Below are 15,333 nucleotides of genomic sequence, written 5' to 3'. Positions count from 1 at the left end.
CTATTGTTCCCTGTGTATAGCTTATCAAAAACCCTGTGGAGGGTAGAGGCAAGTGGCAGCCATGACTTAGATATACCTGGGACCCTTTACTTTCATAGAAAAAAAATACCTCTAATTCTAAAGTATATACAGCCAGGAAAGTGTATTATAAACAGAATATATCATTGACAATGAATGCTGAACGAGAATGATACATAGTTACATTACACATATTTATAAAAAATTTAAAGGTCAGAAAAGAATAAATATTAACATTTTTGAAATATTGATACATTACCTGGAAAAAATCTGGGTTGGGTATTCTTAAATTTTTTTCCAACTAATATCCTACTTTGTTCTCCCTAACAGAAAAGATTCTTCAAGGGAATACTAAGACAGAGGTTCTTTCAGAGTAAGTTGGTGATATCTTGACATTGCAGAGAACAGGTTCTGCCTCCTTTACCAAAAAAAAGCCTAAGAACTCAACAATGAGTGGTGTCAGCTAACGATAACCAGTGTTTGGAAATTCTTCAGTGTTAGGCTATGTTCTGACATTTCTCATTAATATCTCACACCCCCATTAACTCGCCTAAGGTCTCAGCAGTACCAAAATCTATAGTACCATCCACTGGTAAGCAAGTGATCAGCCAGGGCAGGCTTGAGGATGAACCGGTTGGGACTGGCTGGGGACTCCAGATTTAAACTGCTTCAGCTCAAGATTACTTTAAGGTATAGCTAACATAAATATGAAAGAAAGCAAGAAAAAATATTAGTGGCTATTTTACTGTGGATAGTGGAATCACTACTTTTCTAGAGATTCTTTCACTTCAACTTTTTTTTTTTTGAGATGGAGTCTCACTCTGTCACTGAGACTAGTGTGCAGTGGCATGATCTCGGCTCACTGCAACCTCCACCTTCCAAGTTCAAGTGATTCTCCTGCCTCAGCCTCCTGAATAGCTGGGACTACAGGTGCCCACCACTGTGGCTGGCTAATTATTGTATTTTAGCAGAGACAGGGTTTCACCATCTTGGCCAGGCTGGTCTCGAACTCCTGACCTCAAGTGTTCTGCCTGCCTCGGCCTCCCAAAGTGCTGGGATTACAGGCATGAGCAACCGTGCCCGGCCATCTTTCACTTCAACTTCTAAGATTTATGTCTCTTGGCTTCTGCAGTTTCTTAACTGGTGGAAACTGGAGGGAAAATATTAGTACTAAACATGAGACTAAAGTAGACAGTAGACAGACTTTTTATTATTAAGTTTCTACTGGACTTGGCAAAAACATTACAAACTTTTTGAGTTATAGCAAAATTGGTAATCCTTTGAAAATTGGAATGCATTTCAGAATAGAGTGCCCTTCAATGATAAGATGAGCAAGATAGGAAGGTAGTTAAAAGAAGTAATAGAAACATAAAATTGGAAAAAGTAGGTGGCATAATTTCATTTTCAAGTTCAATTACCTGCATCAATATTTGGAAACAGGACTAGGGTCCGCTTGTTAAATGAGATAAGTGCATCCAATGTTAATTCAAACATTTTTATGGAATGCTTAATGTCAGTGGTCACAGGGTGCTGTAGTGCAACAATGTAATCTTTAGATTTTACATCATCACCTGTTTAAAGAAAATCAAACCACATTGCTTCATTAGTTAAGAATCTTAAAAGAGAAAGAAGCAAATTCTGAAAGCAAGACTCTAAGTCTGTGCTTTTAAAAATTCTACGATAGAAACAGTTTGTCAAATTGTGAACAGGGCATCCAAATTAGAGTCAAATGATAAGGATTTACAGCAACAAATCCAAGTATTCAGCAAACTTAACATTTTACAAAGACATGCTGCCACAAACATAACTTTAAATAGCAGGCACTAGAAATTCACTGTTTTAAAACCCAAACTATTCCAAAGCACTCAAAAAATGTGACTCTTCCCAATTTCTAACTAATGTTTTTAGTGAATATTCAGCAATATCAATGAATAATAATATGTTGCATATCAGGGCATTTTGAGGCTGAACAAGCATTAAACATATTTCCTAGAATGCACAGGAGCTTTCCTGTACTATCACCTACCAGATTCATCAAGTGGCAAGTGTTTCTAACTCTGTTAAAGGACTAGGAGAGTTTCGCTCATCCCTAGGCTGGGATCCCAAGGACGGCTCCTCAGCAAAAATTTAAAATGTAAAAAGTTTAGATTGACAGTGCTATGTCAAACAACGCAAGGTATTTACCAATAGGGCCTATATTATCCCATAAAACTGAAAGTGAGCTCCACTTACTTATTTTTTTAATTAAGTTTATTTATTTTTCCATAAGTTATTGGGGTATTAGGTGGTATTTGGTTACATGAGTTAGTTCTTTGGTGGTGATTTGTGAGATTTTGGTGCACCCATCACCTGAGCAGTATACTCTGTACCATATTTGTAGTCTTCTATCCCTCGCCCCCTCCCACTCTTCCCCCCAAGTCCCCAAAGTCCACTGTATCATTCTTAGGCCTTTGCATCCTCATAGCTTAGCTTCCACATATCAGTGAGAGCATACAATGTTTGGTTTTCCATTCCTGAGTTACTTCACTTAGAATAATAGTGTCCAGTCTCATCTAGGTCACTGCAAATGCTGTTAATTCATTCCTTTTTATGGCTGCATAGTATTCCATCATAGATACAGATATAGATGTAGATATATAGATGTAGATATATATAGATACACACACACACATAGATATATAGATGTAGATATAAATATATATATATAGATACACACACACACACACACACATATATATACACACCACCGTTTCTTTATCCAATCGTTGATTAATGGGCATTTGGTTGGTTCCATGACTTTGCAATTGTGAATTGTGCTGCTATAAACATGCGTGTGCAAGTATCTTTTTCAAATAATGACTTCTTTTCCTCTGGGTAGATACCCAGTAGTGGAATTGCTGGATCAAATGGTAGTTCTACTTTTAGTTCTTTAAGGAATCTCCACACGTTTTCCATAGCGGCTGTACTAGTTTACATTCCCACCAGCAGTGTAGAAGTGTTCCTGATCACCACATCCACACCAGCATCTACTGTTTTTTGATTTTTTGATTATGGCCATTCTTACAGGAGTAAGGCGGTATCGCATTATGGTTTTGATTTGCATTTCCCTGATCATTAGTGATGTTCAGCATTTTTTCATATGTTTGTTGGCCATTTGTATATTTTCTTTTGAGAATTGTCTATTCATGTCCTTAGCCCACTTTTTTATGGGACTTTTTCTTACTGATTTGTTTGAGTTCATTGTAGATTCTGGATATTAGTCTTTTGTCAGATGTATAGATTGTGAAGATTTTCTCCCACTCTGTGGTTGTCTGCTTACTCTGCTATTCCTTTTGCTGTGCAAAAGCTCTTTAGTTTAATTAGGTCCAGGCTATTTATCTTTGTTTTATCGTATTTGCTTTTGGGTTCTTGGTCATGAAATCCTTGCCTAAGCCAATGTCTAGAAGGGGTTTTCCCATGTAATCTTCTAGAATTTTTATAGTTTCAGATCTTAAAGTCCTTAATCCATCTTGAGTTGATTTTTGTATAAGGTGAGAGATGAAGATCCAGTTTCATTCTCCTACATGTGGCCAGCGAATTATCCCAGCACCATTTGTTGAAAAAGGTGTCCATTCCCCACTTTATATTTTTGTTTGATTTGTCGAAGATCAGTTGGCTGTAAGTATTTGGGTTTATTTCTGGGTTCTCTATTCTGTTCCATTGGTCTATATTCCTATTTTTGTACCAGTAACATGCTGTTTTGGTGACTATGGCCTTATAGTATAGTTTGAAATCAGGTAGTGTGATGCCTCCAGATTTGTTCTTTTTGCTTACTCTTGCTTTGGCTACATGGGCTCTTTTTTGGTTCCACATGAATTTTAGAATTATTTTTTTAATTCTGTGAAGAATAATGGTGGTATTTTGATGGGGATTGCATTGAATCTGTAGATTGCTTTTGGCAGTATGGTCATTCTCGCAATATCAACTCTACCCATCCATGAGCATGGGATGTGTTTCCATTTGTTCATGTTGTCTATGATTTCTTTCTATCTTTCTTTCTTTTTCTCTCTTTTTTTTTTCTTTTTGATGTAGTCTCACTCTTGTTGCTCAGGCTGCAGTGCAATGGTGCGATCTCGGCTCACTGCAACTTCCGCCTCCCAGGTTCAAGCGATTCTCCTGCCTCGGCCTCCCAAGTAGCTGGGACTACAGGTGCACATCACCATGCCCAGCTAATTTTTGTATTTTTAGTAGAGTCAGGGTTTCACCATGTTGGCCAGGCTAGTCTCAAACTCCTGAACTCAAATGATCTGCCCGCCTTGGCCTCCCAAATTGCTGGGATTACAGGTGTGAGCCACTGCACCCAGCCTATGATTTCTTTCAGCAGTGTTTTGTAATATCCCTTGTAGAGGTCTTTTGACTCCTTGGTTAGGTATATTCCTAAGTATTTTATTTTATTTTATATTTCATTTTATTATTTTATTTTACTTATTTTATTTTATTTTAATTTTGCAGCTGTTGTAATAGGGGTTGAGTTCTTGGTTTGATTCTCCGCTTGGTTGCTGTTGGTGTATAGAAGAGCTACTGATTTGTGTACATTAATCTTGTATCCGGAAACTTTGCTGAATTCTTTTATAAGTTCTAGGAGCTTTCTGGAGGTGCCCTTAGGATTTTCAAGGTAAATAATCATACTGTCAGCAAAGAGTGACGGTTTGACTTCCTCTTTACTGATTTGGATGCCCTTTTCTTCTCTTGTCTGATTGCTCTGGCTAAGACTTCCAGTACCATGTTGAAGAGGAGTGGTGAGAGTGGGCATCCTTGTCTTGTTCCAATTCTCAGAGGGAATGCTTTCAACTTTTCCCCATTCAGTATTACATTAGCTGTGGGTTTGTCATAGATGGCTTTTATTACATTAAGGTATGTCCCTTGTATGCTGATTTTGCTGAGAGTTTTAATCATAAAGGGATGCTGGATTTTGTTGAATGCTTTTTCTGCATCTACTGAAATGATCATGTGATTTTTAATTCTGTTTATGTGGTGCATCACATTTACTAACTTGTATACATTAAACCATCCCTGCATCCCTGGTATGAAACCCACTTGATCATGGTGGATTATCTTTTTGATATGTTGTTGGATTTGATTAGCTAGTATTTTGTTAAGTATTTTAGCATCTATGTTCATCAAGTATATTGGCCTGTTGTTTTTTTTGTTATGTCCTTTCCTGGTTTTGGTATTAGGGTCATGGGGGCTTCACAGAATAAATTAGGGAGGGTTCCTTCTTCCTCTATCTTGTAGAATAGTGTCAAAAGGATTGGTACCAATTCTTCTTTGAATGTCTGGTAGAATTCTGCTGTGAATCCATCTGGTCATGGAATTTTTTTTGTTGGTAATTTTTAAATTACCATTTCCATCTTGCTGCTTGTTATTGATCTGTTCAGGGTATGTAATTCTTCCTGATTTAAGCTAGTAGGGTTGTATTTTTCCAGGAATTTGTCCATCTCTTCTAGGTTTTCTAGTTTATGTGTGTCAAGGTGTTCATAGTAGCCTTGAATGATCTTTTGTATTTCAGTAGTGTCAGTTGTAATATCTCCTGTTTCATTTCTTTGTGAGGTTATTTGGATTTTCTCCCTTCTTTTCTTGGTTAATCTTGCCAATGGTCTAACAGTTTTATTTATCTTTTCAAAGAACCAGCTTTTTGTTTCATTTACTTTTTTTTTTTTTAAGACAGAGTCTCACTCTGTCGCCCAGGTTGGAGTGCAGTGGCACGATCTTGGCTCACTATAGCCTCCACCTCCTGGGTTCAAGCAATTCTCCTGCCTCAGCCTCCTGAGTAGCTGGGACTACAGGCCTATGCCACTACGCCTAGCTAATCTTTGTATTTTTTAGTAGAGATGGGGTTTCACCATGTTGGCCAGGATGGTCTCTATCTCCTGACCTTGTGATCTGCCCGCCTCGGCCTCCCAAAGTGCTGGGATTACAGGCGCGAGCCACTGTGCCCGGCAACAGTTTCTTTATGAAAGAAGGATGGCAAAGTAGCAAAAACTAGAAGTCTTTTTAGACCAGGGAAAAGTAAAACGCAAGACAATGAGCCAGAGCAACTCATCCCTGGCAATAATACATTTCATACAAAGTTTGCACCTGCTTCTCCACCTGGCACTTCTGATATTATTACCAGTCTTTGTATCTATCCGTAATTCAGCAGCCTCAGCCCTTTCATAAATCCTTTCCATAAAGGCATTTTGTTTTCTGTTGTAAAGTCCTATATTTACTGTGATATGCCTTTCATTATTAGGAATTTAACATGCCTTTTTAACATTGCTAATTTTAAAATTAAGATTGTTATATATTAACACTCTGGTTACAAAGCTGCAATGTTATATATGGCCTACCCAACCCTATCTTCCTGTAAGCAGAGTGATAGCATGAGAAGTTCCATATCAAGGCCAGGTGCGGCAGCTCATGCCTATAATCCCAGCAGTTTGGAGGGCTGAGGAGGGCGGATCACCTGAGGTCATTGGCGAACATGATGAAGCCCCATCTCTACTAAAAATACAAAAATTAGCCAGGTGTGGTGGTGTGCGCCTGTAGTCCCAGCTACTCAGGAGGCTGAGGCAGGAGTATTGCTTAAACCTGGGAGGCAGAGGTTGCAGTGAGTTGAGACTGCGCTAATGCACTCCAGCCTAGGTGACAGAACTCCAGCCTTGGCAACAGAGCAAGACTCTGTCTCAAAAAAAAGAAAAAAAAAAAAAGAAGTTGCACATCAAGAAGCAGGCACAGGTTTTATATAAAATGTATTACTGCCCAGTGGTGGATGGCTCTGTCTCATTGTCTTGAGTTTTCTTTTTCACTGGTTTAAAGACCAAAAAAAAAAAAAAAGCAATTTTAGCTGTTCTGTTGTCCTTCTTTTCATAAAGAACTGCTTAAATTGTCCCAAATAGGACTTTAAGCCCTACAAGTACAATTCAATTTTGCTACATTCTGCTTTCTAATGGTTATTTGCTGTTTTTTGTTTTGAGACGGAGTCTCGCTCTGTTGCCAGATTGGAGTGCAGTGGCGCGATCTCGGCTCACTGCAGCCTCCGCCTCCTGGGTTTCATGCAATTCTTCCGCCTCAGCCTCCCAAGTACCTGGGACTACAGGCGTGCGCCACCATGCTCAGCTAATTTTTGTATTTTTAGTAGAGATGGGGTTTCACCATGTTGGCCAGGATGGTCTCAATCTCTTGACCTCATGATCTGCCCGCCGTGGCCTCCCAAAGTGCTGGGATTACAGGTGTGAGCCACCACATCTGGCCTGGGTTTTATGCTTGGTTTTTTTTTTTGTTTTTTTTTTTTGAGATGGAGTCTCGCTTCTTCACCCAGGCTGGAGTGTGGAGTGCAGTGGTGCAATCTCGGCTCACAGCAACCTCCCTGGGTTCAAGCAATTCTCCTGCCTCAGCCTCCTGAGTAGCTGGGAGTACAGGCATGTGCCAGCACACCTGGCTAATTTTTGTATTTTTAGTAGAAATGGGGTTTCACCATGTTGGCCAGGCTGGTCTCCAACTCCTGACCTCAAGTGATCCACCTGCCTGGGCCTCCCAAAGTGCTAGGGTCACAGGCATGAGCCACTGCACCTGGCCAAAACTAGTGTTTTGTTTTTTTGAGACAGGGTCTTATTCTGTCACCGAGGCTGGAGTGCAGTGGCACAATCATGGCTCACTTCAGTCTTGAACTCCCAGACTCAAGCAATCCTCCCACTTCAGCCTCCGGAGTAGCTGGGACTATAGGCACACACCATCACACCCGGCTGATTTTTGTATTTTTTGTAGAGACAGAGTTTCACCATGTTGCCCAGGCTGTTCTCAAACCCCTAGGCTCAAGTGATCTGCCCACTTTGGCCTCTCAAAGTACAGAGATTACAGGCATGTGCCACCACATCTGGCACATTATTATTTTCTATTCATTACAAGTTTTTCAGTGATACAAGTTTTCCAGAATACCTAGAGAGCTAATGGTATAATTAGAACAGAATCCAAGAGTGTTTCATCGGAAGCATACTAAAAGGAGAGACTGAAGAGACAGAAGGTTGTTCCACCAGCATTATCTAGACGATCCCTTGATAATTACAAATCTGTCCAAGCATAAGAAATATTTAGAATGGGCCAGGTGCGGTGGCTCATGCCTATAAACCCAGCAGTTTGGGAGGCCGAGGCAGGAGGATTGCTTGAGCCTAGGAATTCATGACTAGCCTGGGAAAAATAGTGAGACCCCATCTCTACAAAAAATTTTTAAAAATTAGCTGGGCATGGTGGTACATGCCTGTAGTCCCAGCTACTCAGGAGGCTGAGGTGGTAGGATCACTTGAGCCCAGGAGGACAAGACTGCACCATTGCACTCCAGACTGAACAACAGAAATATGTAGAATGGATTACGTTATATAGCAGGAAAGCCCAATTCCTTTCCTGGTGTAATGTAATCTAGATTAAAAATATACAAAATCTCTTTGCTTATTCAATTTTCTTTTTCTTTCTGTGTTTTTTTTTTGTTATTGTTTTTTGTTTTTTTTGTTTTGTTTTGTTTGAGACAGGGTCTTACTCTGTCACCCAGGCTAGAGTGCAGCAGTGTAATCACAGATCACTGTAGCCTCAACTACTCAGGCTCAAGTGACCCTCCCATCCCAGCCTCCCAGGTAACTAGGACTACATGCACACAGCACCACGCCCAGCTAATTTTCTTATTTTTTGTAGAGACAGGGTCTTGCTATGTTGCCCAGGCTGGCCTTGTAACTCCTAGGCTCAAGCAATACTCCCTCTTCAGCCTCCCAAAGTGCTGGGATTACAGGGTGAGCCACCATACCTGACCCAACCAAATCAATTTTCTGTTCATTAATTTTATAATTCAATAGATCTGCCTCTTAGAAATGAAAGGTCCTAAATAGATTATTAGTCCTAATTTGTCCCCTAGGTAGTACTCTTACTATAAATTAACCAACTGACATTCTGTTTGTAAACTTGGATTTTTTTACCTCTGATTAGCAAAAGATAATTTCTAGGAAGCTAGAGCACTGAATAATAAAAATTTTGGAACATAGGGCTTATTTACAAAGATATACTCTAAGGCTACAACTATGACTTTTGCTTTTTAATAATAATCATCATAATCCCTTATATTAATAAGTACTTATGGCTTACTGCTTCCAACATTCATAATCTGAGTATTCCAACAATTCTATAAGAAAAGCATTAAAAATAAAAATGAGCCAGGCGCGGTGGCGCATGCCTGTAATCTCAGCACTTTGGGAGGCCGAGGTGGGCGGATTATGAGGTCAGGAGTTTGAGACCAGCCTGACCAACATAGTGAAACCCCGTCTCTACTAAAAATACAAAAAAAAATTAGCCGGGTGTGGTGGTGTGCGCCTGTAACCCCAGCTACTCAGGAGGCTGAGGCAGGAGAATCGCTTGAACCTGGGAAGTGGAGGTTGCAGTGAGCCGAGACTGAGCCACTGCACTACAGGCTAGGCAACAGAGTAAGACTCCATCTCAAAAAAAAAAAAAAAAAAAATGACCATTTTGCCAATGTAGTAAAAAAATTCAGAAAATCAGGCCAGGCATGGTGGCTCACGCTTGTAATCCCAGCACTTTGGGAGGCTGAGGTGGGCGGATCACCTGAGGTCAGGAGTTCAAGACCAGCCTGGCCAACATGGAAAAACCCTGTCTTTACTAAAAATATGAAATTAGCCAGGCATAGTAATCCCAGCCACTCGGGAGGTTGAGGCAGGAGAATCGCTTGAACCTGGGAGGTGGAGGTTGCAGTGAGCCGAGATTGTGCCACTGCACTCCAATCTGGATGACAGAGCAAGACTCTGTCTCAAAAAAAAAAAAAAAAATTCAGAAAATCAAACATAAAAACACCCATAATCCCACACCAGAAATAAATATAATAAATGACTTGGTGTACATACTTCCTAACCATTCCATTATTACAGTTTTTAGTAAAATGGCAGATTACAGCTGGGTGCAGTGGCTCACACCTGTAATCCCAGCACTTTGGGAGCCCAAGGTGGGCGGATCACTTGAGGTCAGGAGTTCGAGACCAGCCTGGCCAACATGGTGAAATTAAAAATACAAAAATTAGCCGGTCGTGGTGGTCCACGCTTGCAATCCCACATACTTACTTGGGAGGCTGAGGCAGGAGCATCACTTGAACCTGGGAGGCAGAGGATGCAGTGAGCCAAGATCACACCACTGCACTCCAGCCTAGGCAACAGAGCAAGACTCCATCTCAAAAAATAAAATAAATAAAATAAAATGAAATGGCATATTACACTTATAATTTTATAGCTCCCCCTTTTGACATATTAGGATCGTTCTTATAACTAATATATTTAATGGATTAAAAGCATTCCATTCTATAAATATAGCAGAGATTTTTAAAACTCAATCCACTAAGCCTATTTTACAGAAAAGGTAAACCTCAGAGAGGTAAAGTCATACCACAGGGCAAGGTCTATGAACTAAAACCTTGGCCTTCTCATTGCTAACAGAGTATTCTATCCATAATAGTTTCCAAAAGGATTGAAATAGACGGAACATTTTCTGACAAAAACAGCCATTAGACTGACTAAAGTCTGAGACACGTACCTAGCCACATGCGAATGATGCTCATGTAGTCTTTGTTCTTGGCTGAGAGAAGTTTGTCATAGGAAGGGCAGCCTGCCAAAAGGATGCGATCATGGTCCTCACACATGGATATCAGGTGCTGCTCTGCACTGCGGGTGCAGCACACATGATAATGAGCCAGTTTTGTTATGGCATGTCTGATAGAGTCATCAATGGTCCCACTGACTTCCCCACCTTCAATGTGAAGGATTCGGATGTTCATCAAGGCAGCAGATGTGGCCAGAGCCAGGGCATCAAACCTGTCTCCATGAACAATCATGATATCAGGCTTCAGGCGATTAAGGACATCTGGCAGCTTCACTAGGGCCAGGCCTACTGACTCCACCATGGCTGCCTCATCTTCTCCCCTCACAATTGTGTGTAGCCTGGTGTTAATGTCAAAGTCATCTTGTTCAATCATTCGATATGTATTTCTAAAGCCGGGAAGAAATAAAGATATAAGAACATGTTCTTAAACACAGAGCCGTAACATACAAGAAAAGCAATCTAACACCAACTCTGAAGTGAGAAACATTAAAATAAATAAATTGAAGTATAACTTACAAACATAAAAAGCATAGACCATAAGTGTAAACAGCCTGATTAAGATTCTTTTTTTTTTTTTTTTTTTTTTTTTTTGAGATGAAGTCTTGCTCTGTTGCCCAGGCTGGAGTGCAGTAGCGCGATCTAGGCTCACTGCAACTTCTGCCTCCCGGGTTCAAGCAATTCTCCTGCCTCAGCCTCCTGAGTAGCTGGGATTACAGGCATGTACCACCACACCCAGCTAATTTTTCTATTTTTAGTACAGATGGGGTTTTGCCATGTTGGCCAGGCTGGTCTTGAACTCCTGACCTCAGGTGATCCACCCACCTTGACCTACCAAAGTGCTGGGATTACACGCGTGAGCGACTGCACCCGGCCAGAGAATTTTTTTATTAGGAAGAAAGAGACTAAACTTTTAACAGTGGTCAGCACTTTTTATATACACTTAGGGGAAAATGTTCTTTACCCTTTTTTTTATTTTTTTGAGACAGAGTCTCGCTCTGTCGCCCAGGCTGGGGTGCAGTGGTGCGATCTTGACTCACTACAACCTCCACCTCCCAGGTTCAAGCAATTCTCCTGCCTCAGCCTCCCGAGTAGCTGGGACTACAGGCGTGTGCCATCACGCCCAGCTAATTTTTGTATTTTTAGTAGAGACAGGGTTTCACCATGTTGGCCAGGATGGTCTCAATCTCTTGACCTCGTGATCCGCCCGCCTCGTCCTCCCAAAGTGCTGGGATTACAGGTGTGAGCCACCGTGCCTGGCCAAACCTTTTTTCTCTAAGAAAACATTTCATGGTGAAAAGTCTCTCACTTTTGTCTCCCAGTCATCCAATTCTTCTCCCAAGAAGCAACCAATTTCTTGTGTTAGAATGTACCTTAAACATGCATTTTCATTAAGTACTAGTCAAATTTCCTATTTAACGGTCTCATCAGATAAACACTATTCTTCCACCCTTGGTAACTGTGGTAGGCAGATAAAAAACCTACTACCATTTCCCCGAGAGCCTCTCTTCCACTAGTCTTCCTGTCAAAGCTTTCTCAGAGCAGTAAAAGAACCCACTCAAACTTTCATCTCAGGCTCTAGCTAAAATTTCTGTTCTACTGAGAGGATGCTCCTAAATAGCCAGAATTCATTTTATATTAAAAAAAAATCTGGACGGACGCAGTGGCTCACGCCTGTAATCCCAGCACTTTGGAAGGCCGAGGCAGGTGGATCACCTGAGGTTGGGAGTTTGAGACCAGCCTGACCAACATGGAGAAACCCCGTCTCTACTAAAAATACAAAATTAGCCGGGCATGGTGGCGCATGCCTGTAATCCCAGCTACTCGGAAGGCTAAGGCAGGAGAATCACTTGAACCCGGGAGGTGGAAGTTGCAGTGAGCCGAGATCACGCCACCGCACTCCAGCCTGGGCAACAACAGCAAAACTCCGTCTCAAAAAAAAAAAAAAAAAAAAAAAATCTGTGGATCCCTGAGCTATCCATTAAGTTTCTTCTCTACTCTTTTAAGTATTTCCTAGTAGCAAATTCCCACCTTGTTTTTAAAGAATAGTCTGAAAAGGACAATTTTATTTTAACGCAAGGTTCTTTCAGATACAGTATTGTATTTGTGATCCTCTTTGGAGACTGCATTAATATATTCATGCCACAAGGGTGCACTAAATGACTTTTTATTACATACATCAAGATGTATGTAATACGCCTTGTTCTCTCAGATTATTCAACCTTTGCTTTTTTTTTTTTTTTGAGACGGAGTCTCACTCTTGTTGCCCAGGCTGGAGTGCAGTGGTGTGATCTCAGCTCATTGCAACCTCCGCCTCCCGGGTTCAAGTGATTCTCCTGCCTCAGCCTCCCGAGTAGCTAGGACTACGGGCATGCGCCACCACAACTGGCTAATTTTTTTTTTTTTGTATTTTTCGTAGAGATAGGGTTTCACCATGTTGGCCAGGCTGGTCTCAAATTCCTGACCTCAGGTGATCCACCCACCTCAGCCCCCCAGAGTGCTGGGATTATAGGCGTGTGCCACCATGCCCAGCCCAACTTTCACTTTTAAAATGTAGCCTGTGATTAATAACAAACCTAATGTCAGCAAAATAAATGTCAATGGTGACAGTAATGTAACTCTCTACTTTACCTTGCAGATTAGATTTTTAAAATCTTGTTCCATATCTACTACTTTATATGCTGTTGGCCTATAAACCAGTTTTAAAGATTGCCATTACAGCTCACAAAACAGATTACATGGAATCACATTATTATACTCATACAATATGTATTTATAAGTGGCATTTGTTTGAATGTAACAACTAATAACAAACAGTAATATTATTTATAGCTACCATTTATCAATCATCTACTAAGCGGCATCATTGTGATGGATGCTCTATATCATGATCTCCATTCCTCACAATAATTTACAATATGAGTTTTCACTACATTATATAATGAGGAAACTGAGGCTCAGAGATGCTAAGTGACTACTCTAAGGCCACATAAAAACTAAGCAGCAGAACAGGAATTTGAAGCTGGGCCCACATGGCTACAAAACCCAAGCTCCTTCTAGCACACTGTTGCAATGAAGAATAAGAAAATGCTTTCATCTTACCCATAGTCATCTATCAGGTGAGAGCCAAGTACCACAACATCAAGTTCAAAGAACTCAGGTTCGGTTTTAATGCCAAACATGATCGGGGCAAGTTTAGAATAATCTGCACGGTTACAAGTAGCAACACAAACCCGCAGCTTTCGGTTATTTCCATTCTTCTCCATGATTTGCTTGTTTCGTTTTGAGAGGTTCTTAAAATAGAGTTCCTGAAATTGCCAAAACAAAAACTTTATAATCAGAATAACTCCTAGATATAACTAAACTTTAAACTTCTCTAAATCAGAAATAGAAATTTTCAGTTTCAAGTCCTTAACCACTATTTAGTACAGTGATTCTTAATCTTTTTTTGCACCTCCACTTATGTGTGACTCTCCCATTGGTATATCCAGAGTTAAGAAACTCCAAGGCTGGGAGTGGTGGCTTACGCCTGTAATCCCAGCACTTTGGGAGGCCGAGGTGGGCAGATCACGAGGTCAGGAGATTAAGACCATCCTGGCTAACGTGGTGAAACCCCGTCTCTACTAAAAAATACAAAAAAAAAAATTAGCTGGGCGTGGTGGCGGGCACCTGTAGTCCCAGCTACTCGGGAGGTTGAGGCAGAAGAACGGCGTGAACCCAGGAGGCGGAGCTTGCAGTGAGCTGAGATCGCACCACCGCACTCCAGCCTGGGTGACAGAGAGAGACTCCATCTCAAAAAAAAAAAAAAGAAGAAACTCCAGCAAACTAACTGTAACACCACCCCATCCTCTCACACTCAAGAAAACACACTGGAATGCCATTAAGAAGGAGTGATATAAATCAGCTCTTGTTTAAAAGGTGAGGAAATATCAGCTCTTTATTATTAAAAATTACTTGCCATAACTCACAGATGAGCCCAACATAGTAGGTTGTTGCAAAATCAGTTGTTGAGAACCACTGATCTAGTTCAACTCCATCACTTTATAGAAAGAGAAACACAGGTCTTGAGAGGGAAAATTACTGCCCCAACATTCAAGATCATGTCTCATAAGGAACACAGTCTATTCACTCTCACACTATACACTTACTAAATACAAGGTATTGTGATTAATGCTGGGCAGGAGAAAGATGAGTAAGATAAAAACCTGACCTTCAAGCCCTCATTAGTACCTACACACCAGTGCCAACAAAACTGACAACTCCAAATGCCTATCAGATATCTCCTGCTGTATGTCCTATAAACACCTTAAAGTCAGTGTCCCAAACTGAACTCATTTTCTTTTCGGAACCTGTTCCTCCTCAATTGTTCTCTGAGTTATGCAATTTCATTCATCCAAATGCCTTCAAATCCTTGTCTTTTCTGTTCTTCACCCCACATCTCCAAAATGCTGTCAATTCCACCCCCTAAATATCTTTCAAATCTATCTCCTCCTCTTCATCCGTACAAGGACTTCCCCTAGTCCAGTCCCTCATTTTAGGTCTGGACGATCTTAACAGCTGTCAAGTGGTTTGCCTGCCTCCTATAAACTTTCTTACTTATTTATTTAGAGACAAAGTCTCACTCTGTCGCCCAGGTTGGAGTGCAGTGGCACAAGC

General features: G+C 40.8%; 1 protein-coding gene across 3 annotated transcripts in view; it reads right to left on the bottom strand.

Annotated features, from left to right (window-relative positions):
- Positions 1-15,333, bottom strand: part of GNE (glucosamine (UDP-N-acetyl)-2-epimerase/N-acetylmannosamine kinase) — a 43,740-nt gene that overhangs the window by 20,658 nt on the left and 7,749 nt on the right. The window contains exons 2-4 of one of the 3 annotated variants that reach the window (XM_003829857.7): positions 13,780-13,985; positions 10,615-11,066; positions 1,437-1,589 (exon numbers count right to left, since the gene is read on the bottom strand). In XM_003829857.7, the coding sequence (XP_003829905.1) occupies positions 1,437-1,589; positions 10,615-11,066; positions 13,780-13,943 (769 nt within the window). In that variant the 5' untranslated portion in view covers positions 13,944-13,985. The remainder of the gene's footprint in view (positions 1-1,436; positions 1,590-10,614; positions 11,067-13,779; positions 13,986-15,333) is intronic. The other 2 variants (XM_008955258.6, XM_008955259.6) reach the window with 2 other exon arrangements.

This window comes from Pan paniscus, chromosome 11, assembly GCF_029289425.2.
Source record: "Pan paniscus chromosome 11, NHGRI_mPanPan1-v2.0_pri, whole genome shotgun sequence".
Lineage (NCBI taxonomy): Eukaryota > Metazoa > Chordata > Mammalia > Primates > Hominidae > Pan > Pan paniscus.
Note: the sequence above shows the minus strand (reverse complement) of the source record. Positions and strands in the feature narration are given on the sequence as shown.